Here is an 8,555-nt window from a genome sequence, read left to right on the forward strand (position 1 = left end):
AAAAAATCCCGCTGCCACCAGGATTATAAATCCAGGGAAGCTGTTTACTTATAGAGTCAGAAAACTAAAAGTCTGAGTAACAAAGAGTAACATGGTTTATTGTCATATATAAGGATACACAGCATATATAATTCTTACCTATAATAATATAAATAACAGCTGCCCATAATTACAGAGTTCAAACACTCGTTGTGGAAGATAAAACAGTAAGAATTTCTTTTCTGCATCATCTTATCTTATCAGAGCAAAGGATTTAACACACTCACTGCCTGTGGAGAAATATGAGTACTAGAAATATCAAATACAAAAAGCTACAAATGAAAGTATAAAAACCAAAGCATCATTTCTAAACAACAAGAGATTCAAAAATTATAAGTGATGTTCTTTCCTTACTCATCATTTGGCTTTCAAGGCTTCAGAGCATTGTCAAATCGCATTTTGAGTTGTTATGTAGTTATGTAGTGGAGAGTGCTTTTGAGTTAGTGTTTTTTCAGTCAAGTAATCTTGATACTCTTTTTCCTTCTGAGAAAGACAGATATTCCAAGAATGGGAACTGAGAGTGCTAGATAAAACATGATTGCCTGAAATCATGGAATCATACACCTTGAGTCACAACAATGGATTGTTATGAACTTGGGAACTGAGGAGCACACTTCAAAAAGCAGATTTTGTAAAGATCTGCCAGACTGAGCGCAGCAACACTATGCATGATGACAGAAATTTAGCAAACTGAAAAGGAGATTGGGAATAAACCTTGTCCCAAACTTGGCTGAAGTCCACTTACATTTTTCTGACTATAATAAGCCAACCATTAGACATGGTGCTCTGATGTATAGTCTGAGGGAAACCTTGACTAATGAAGTTTCACTGCCAATGGAATCTGTTGTAGGATTTGGTTAACAAGTACTTTTAAGAAGGTAAAATAAGAAACAGCTTTCTGTCCAACTATTTAGATGGATATCTTGACCAATATTCAGGTATAAAGGAAAATTACATGGTTTTGAATTATGCAAAATTAAAAAAACTCTTTTTTCTTCTTTTTTTTTTGATGAAGTTTTTTTGACAAAATGCCAGGAATAAGTATTTTTTCCAATAAGATGCAACTGAAAAAGTTACTTTTTTTTAGTAAATGTTAAGGTTAATTTTCATCAATAAAGGGATAAATTCTATTCTGGTACATAAGACTGTGCTTTAGCAGATTTAATACATCTTGGCTTATGAACTGAACTGCAGCAACTGAAGAACAAGTCTGCAAATATAAAGTAAAATGTAACAGGCAAAACTGTAGGGTAAAAAAGTTATTGCTTTTAACCAGCGTCTTTTCTTTCTGTTTTGCAAGAGATACAAAATAGAAGTCAAATATGCACATATCAAGTTATCAACAGTCAGTGGAGAGCATGTAGTGCATTATCAACAACAGTTCAGCTGTATCTGAACTCCAGACAAAGGTACTTCATGACCCCCATCTTACACCCCCAAGGAAAAGCTCAGTAATGTACATGCATAGGGAGTATATCTACTGTCACAGAATATTGCCCAAATGAATGCTATACTGGCTCCTGTAGAAAATGGCACCTACTCACAGCTGCTCATTTCTACCCTGTGACACCACCTTCTGTGGACCAGCACAACCACACAACCACTTGGGGCAGCTGTGCAGTGCAACGGACAGATCAAAAAATCAAGGACAGATTTGGACTTTCATTTTTTTTTTTTCATCTGGTTCTCCCCCACACAGAAAACTGCTCTTAAAAAATAAAAGAGTTTTGCACTTGTTAATGTATCACCTGAAGCAAAACTTGATTCCTGAGGGCAGAATTTAGCCAAGATATATGCACGTGTTCTGCCAACCATACAAAGGAGGGGAAAGAGGACATTCTAAATAAAATACATGTAAGAGAAGTAAAGAGCGCTTCTGTTGTGGGTCGTTGGAATCACCTCCAACAAAACATGGATCTGGTGAACTGATGTGGCAGAGTGACATCTAGAGGACTGTAATACTGCAGCTTCTCGACAGTCCAAGCCACACTTAATGCTGTAAAGTCAGTATTCACAACTGATGGTTGACAGTTGGTGGGTTTGCTTTCCCTACTTGTATTTTAATGACTCTAGAGAGTCTATTTAGAATACATTTTTGTTTTTATGAGAATATACCGAACGATGAAAATTATGTTTGCTTATGTCAGAAAAAAAAGTATTTCTGGAGAAATAGGTGTTTTGTGGAGGGCAATCACTGTCCTCTGTAATTATATTCAATTAGTCATGTACAGCATTTATTTCTTCCAACAAGAACACACTTTGACCACTCTCCGCCAGATGGTCCCTTGAGCTGTAATCCACTCTGAGTGGGTTGTTTTGTTCCTGCTTTCAAAGTGAGCAGGACTACATCCACAGAAATTATGTACATATGTCCACAAGCATACATGTGTGAATACATACATCTGAGCAAAATTTACTGCGCTTCCTGCCAGCAAAATTTTCTTTCTTTCTTTTCCTGACAGTATAATAAAACTGCCAGGAAAGCAGACCAAGTTAAGATCCTTCTAAGTAACGTCTTCGTTTTTGTTTCATCAACACTCATAGTGCAGCTATGGCCCAATCCTGTATCCCACTGAGAAATTCCTAAAAATTTTGTGTGAAAGTTAAGCTTTGCAATTAAATTCCAAACTTGTAAAAGCTTAGGAGAAATATAACTACTGTTTATATATCTGGAAACCTCAATCCAGTGATCTGGTAATTCACCAAAGTTCAGTTGGACTGCCTTTTACCTTTGAAGTCTTGTCCCCAGGAAATTGAGGATCTAAAATGGGAATACAGAGCTATTTCTCCTGCTTACTACTAGCAACCAGCTGTTCATCTTCTAAGCCTGTTCACTTTTTCCTTCCAGCACCTCCAAACTCTTCCTGCCTTATCTTACCCCTAACAAAGAGCAAGTCAGACTGAAGAAGCAAACACCTACAGGACAATAAGTAAGAGTTTTTGCAGCAAAAAGTGAGGAAAAATCCCTTCACCTCAGCTACTACCTACAGTTTTTCATCAAACTAAGATACATAAATGTATGTAAAGCAGCTCTCATATGGATGAAGGTTCACATTCAACACCTTCTGCTTGACCATAAAGAGATAAAGGAAGAGCTATGTAGCAGCAGGATCAACTTCTACTTTCTCACCCATGCAAGTTATTTTCACTGGAAGAAATCTAACTTAAAAGAGGCAATAACAACCTCCAAACCTACCCTCCAGATTTTTTTTTAATTCTCATTTTCACTGTAACTAAATAAAACTTTCTAAAAGAAACACTTTATTTATATTTCATATACTTTGTTTTCATATGCAGATCATTTTCTTTTTCTAAAAATTATGAACTGTAATAGGTCACTGAAGATTGGAAGAATTTTGTACAAAAGAGACCCAGCAGATTAAGAAAAAAAAAAGAAAAAGTGTTTTTTTTTTAGCTGTGACACAAACTGGAACATCACTGTATTTACACTGATGTCCAGGGTATCCTCTGAAGATGAAAATATTCAGAATATTTGAAAAATTGCATATCAGTACAAACAATCAGAACACACTAAGTTACAGCACACATATTTCTTCAAGTCCCAATTTAATCATTTCACTACTGCAAACATAATTCTTAGTTCTTGTCTAAATGACATGTCAATGTCAATGTTAATGTCTAGACTCTCCCATAGAAAAAGCATAATGATACAAGAAAATACATTTTGGCTGATTACAGTAATCTTTCTGCCAGAGATCACATATGTGGCAACCAGTTCTGTTATTAACAGTGACAGATGCTGCCCAGAGCAGCAGTGGACAGTGCTTGACTGTGTATTCGTAGCACACAGCAGGAACCACTCCCTGCTCCCTAAGTGTTAAAGGGAAGCAAACGATGAAGCTGCCTTAGTTCCTTCGGGAAATCTGCTCTTCCATTGCAATTCATTCAGTCTCCACAAATTCTACTGCTGTTAGAAGTGACCAATGCTTTTAAAGTACGAATCCAACAAAATCTATATCTACCTCCTGTTTTTTTAAGAGCCACACAACTGCACAACCTCTTTGGAACTCCTAAATGTGAGTCCAGCTGTGAATAACACCCCCCTCTACCCCCCCCCCCCCCAAAAAAAAACAAAAAACCCACATGTTTGCTTCTACAGATTCAAAAGATTAGAAGATTCTGAATAGTCTCTCACAGTTGAAATAAACTTCCACAAACAGAAATGAAAAAATTGACACTACCGGGAAATAAACATAATAAACGTAATAAACTCTAAACTGGAAGAAGAAAAGGAAAGTACTTGGGAAAGACAAAATTAATTATGCAGTTCGTTACCTTTGCATCTTCTGTTCCAGAATCTGATCCACTGAATTTTTCCTCATGAAAACCTCTAGTCCTCTCCACTTTTTTCATGGTCTGAAAAAAGGATGTTTTCTCCAGTCTGCTACTGTTGTATCGTGTATTGATCTCCTCCAGCCTGTTAATCTTAAGCAGCTTCATACTGTGTCCAGTTAATTTACTTTCTGTTTTCCTCTCCACCTTAGATTCATAAACCAGTGAACACTCATAATTTCTGATTTCTCCTCTTTCTTGTCTGTACAAAAGAAAGACAAATTGGAAGTATCAACATTATTCATGAATTTAAGTGTAGAAAACTGCTATTGTTGGAAATTTTTATATGTCAGTTATCTGTTTGTATACATTCTGACCCAATACAGAAATGCAGTTAGCAAAACCAGCTGTTAATACATGGTTCTCCACCTCTTCGTCGACACTGAACTAAACAATTCAAGCAGGCTATAGGATGGATGTAATTTAATTTATTCACAGAGACAATTTAGCTCTACCAAATCATCATACATAACTGTTGCTAGTAGACCTTGCTTATGGATCACCACCCATTTTTCTACCAATTCAGTGGCTCCTTGTTGCTGAGATGTGTTCTCTTTCTCTCCAATTCCACAAAGTGACAAGTGAAGGCCATATGATTAAGTCCATTACATTTTTATATATTAAACAAATACCTTTTTCTTTTCACTGCCCTTTACCATGGAAATACATAATTGTCAAAATGACTGTGATCTCAGGTCTTCTGTTTAATGGTGCAGAAGAACACACTCCTCAGCTGGGTTCCTTCCCACTGCAGATCCTAACAATGTGTTTTGTACTGACATGACATAGAAACATCAAGCCTTGTCTCAGTTTTCTATAGAAAAGCTTATATTCCACAGCAAGGTTGTAGGTTTCTTTTCCCAGGTAATTACTTTTTTACACTTGGAAGATCATAGAATATCTAGTTGGGAGGGATCCACAATGATCATTGAGTCCAACTCCCTTCTGCACAACTAATTTTAAAAGACTACAAGAAACTACTCTAAAACTCCATTTAGCAACTCAGAATAGGCCCGGGAAATACAGGACAAAAATATTCTCATTCACTGTACTGGAAGTCCTGCTACAAAAGCACTGTGGTAATGCTTTAGCTCTAGAAAGCTGGATCTGGTCAACCTCATTACACAGCTCATGTTTTTTATTTTAACTTGCATAAATACTATAAACTATATGGCATAATTAAGAATGTATACAGTCATTAGCAGCACAGGGAAGCAGACACCCAATTAAATTAGCTATTTTTACCCAAACACCTTTCAACGTAAAATATCCTTCACTGTATTTCAATCCCACATCTGTACAGGTGCAACTGATTAGATGTACACCTACATCAACTCACTTTGCACTGCGCTTATTTATCCTTCCAAACTCTTCCCAAATGTGAGAGATAACTTATGCTATCACAAGTAACACAGGAGATAGCTTGCTTGTGGTGACAGTTATAGATTAAAACCAGTAAAGGACTTACACTGCAAGCTTGCAGCTTGCAAATGAGTCTTCTAGAAAAATTTCTGCTACTCAGTTATTGTGAGATGGTAGTAATATGTGACCGAGATGCTCACAGATCTGTCAGCAGGTGAGTGCCCAGAGTGGGAGAGACATCCCTGAGCATGCTGTTAGTAAGTGATATACACGAACATCAGCATGGATGGTGAGACATTCATCATCTGAATGAGTTTTGCACCCAGTATGTAAAAATGCTGGGTCTGCTGCCTCTAGCTATCATCGCTAGCTCTTAAGGTTCAATCATCCCTTTCCATCTCCTTCAAGTGAAATGACCCTTTGAGAGCTATTTCTTCCCCAGGTTATCTGAGCAAGGCTCGTGAGTTCTTCTACATGCACTAACTGTTTCAGGTGCCATATCACAAGGGCTCAGTCTAACCTTTGAGCTATCATCCTCATTCAATCTATCCAGCACAGATTGGTGATGGAACATATCCCAAAGTTGTCGGAAAAAGCAAGTGAGCTTTACAGATCTCCTCTCCCCACCATCATATCTCCAGCTACTCAAAGTCCACATGTTTTAGAGCTACTTGTCTGTCTAGACCACTTTTGGCATGATGTGACTGCAAACTGGGAAAGTTGATTCAGACTCTCCCTAGTTCCTCAAAGCACACATCATCTTGCAGGTTGTGACAAGCAAATGTGGCCATCCATCTAATGAGAATGACATGTCCTGCTGAAAGGGCATGTTGTTCCCTCAACCTGACCGATGGGTCAGTTATCTGGGAAAATATTAGTGGGATGACAAGCCTGAAGGCATTACTGTGCTCCATTACCAATGAGAGACTAGGATCAAATTTAAATGTTACTGCCTTTTCCCCCATTACTATCTTCATATATTCCTGAAATGATAAGCTAAACAACAGAAAATTGAGATGTACAGAGTGAAATTCATTTGCAGTTTTTCCCTGCACAGTCCCAGGGATTCAATTCCATTCTCATCATGTGCCACAGAGCAATGTGAGATTGTGGCCCTCCGTCTTATTGAAAGGAAAGTGAAAAAATGTATTTGGTTAGGTGTTGAGCTCTGTTTCTTTCAAAGGAGCATAAGCTTTCTTTCTATCATTTACATTCCCCAACTTTGACCTCAGAGATGCTTTCTTCTGGGTCTTCTCACCACACCAGTCTCTCAGTTTAAACAAAACAGCTTGCTTCATGTGTCATATCCTCAGTAACATGCACAGAAACCATAGACATGACATGGAAACACGGAAACTTGCCCAGCTGTATGTAGAGGGGGCACATTCAGTCCTACAAAATAATAGCACATGTACAGTAAAAGTATAATTGATAAAGGGAAGATAAAGGTAGAAGTTCTTCACAGAGAGAGTGGTGAGGTGCTGGAACAGACTGCCCAGTGAGGCTGTGGATGCCCTGTCCCTGGAGGTGTTCAAGGCCAGGTTGGATGGGGCCCTGGGAAGGCTGGTCTAGTACCAGGAACCTGGAGGTTGGTGGCCCTGCCTGTGGTGGAGGATTGGAGCTTGATGATCCTTGGGGTCCCTTCCAACCCAAGCCATTCTATGATTCCATTATTCCAAGATGAATTTTAAATGGCTCAGAAATAGAAATGAGCACACAAGTACATGTCAGCCAAAAAAGAACCCACCAATAACCTTTTCCTTCCTCAGCCAGTTTTTAAATTGGAATCCTGTCAGTTAGAACTAGGTTTACATGATGGGTCATACAGCACTTTACTCAAAACTTTGTCCTTCGCCCTACATATTGAGTTCCAATGAAAACTATTTCCTACTAGTTTGTTGCTTGCAAACCAGACATTTTCAATGTTTAAGCTGAAAGACAGTTACTTTTACATAATAGCCAGACTTGTTTACCTCATAGATCCCAGCATAACACATCTTGACATTAGACTGACCTGAAATTTACAAGCTGAGAATGGTTACGTAATAGAATATAATTAAATCTAAATATATAATTTAGGAAAGAAAAAAAGACGTAAGGTGGAAAGAATTAGCACGGGGTCAAATTCAGGTGATAAATCAGGACGCTGATGGCACAACTTTCTATGCTTTTATTTAAAATACAAAACAGAGATGTGGCACTGAGGGACATGGTGGGGATGAGCTGATGTTTGGACTAGATGATCTTGGAGAAGGCTCTGGGGAGACCTCGTTGTGGCCTTCCAGTATTTGAAGGGAGCATACGAACAGGAGGGGGAATGGCTGTTTACATGGGTGGATAGGACAGGGGGGAATGGTTTTAAACTGAGACAGGAGGTTTAGGGAAGATATTAGGAGGACATTTTTCACTTAGAGCGTGGTGAAGCACTGGAACAGGTTGCCCAAGGAGGTTGTGGATGCCCCATCCCTGGAGGCATTCAAGGCCAGGCTGGATGTGGCTCTGGGCAGCCTGGTTTGGTGGTTGGTGACCCTGCACACAGCAGGGGGTTGAAATGGTCATTGTGGTCCTTTTCAACCCCGGCTATTCTATGATTCTGTGATCTTGGAGGTCATTCCAACATTAAAGATTCCATGGTTCTATAAACGGACCGCCTGCAGGATCACCTCTATCCCGGGCACTCAACAGCCGCCCGGGAAAGGCCTCTCCTCCGACGGCTATGCAGCCCGGGCCACGATCGCCACGGCGCAGGGCGAGGAAGCGCCGACAGCCCTCCGAACGACACGGCAGTGAGCACGTCCTCC

The 8,555-nt window shown here is 39.2% G+C and overlaps 1 protein-coding gene across 1 annotated transcript in view; it reads right to left on the reverse strand.

The window, feature by feature from the left end:
• Window positions 1–8,555, reverse strand: part of MYLK4 (myosin light chain kinase family member 4) — an 80,748-nt gene that overhangs the window by 63,201 nt on the left and 8,992 nt on the right. Inside the window, exon 2 of the mRNA XM_010708415.2 lies at window positions 4,336–4,594. Coding sequence (XP_010706717.1) covers window positions 4,336–4,594 — 259 coding nt within the window. The remainder of the gene's footprint in view (window positions 1–4,335; window positions 4,595–8,555) is intronic.

This window comes from Meleagris gallopavo, chromosome 3 (assembly GCF_000146605.3).
Source record: "Meleagris gallopavo isolate NT-WF06-2002-E0010 breed Aviagen turkey brand Nicholas breeding stock chromosome 3, Turkey_5.1, whole genome shotgun sequence".
NCBI lineage: Eukaryota > Metazoa > Chordata > Aves > Galliformes > Phasianidae > Meleagris > Meleagris gallopavo.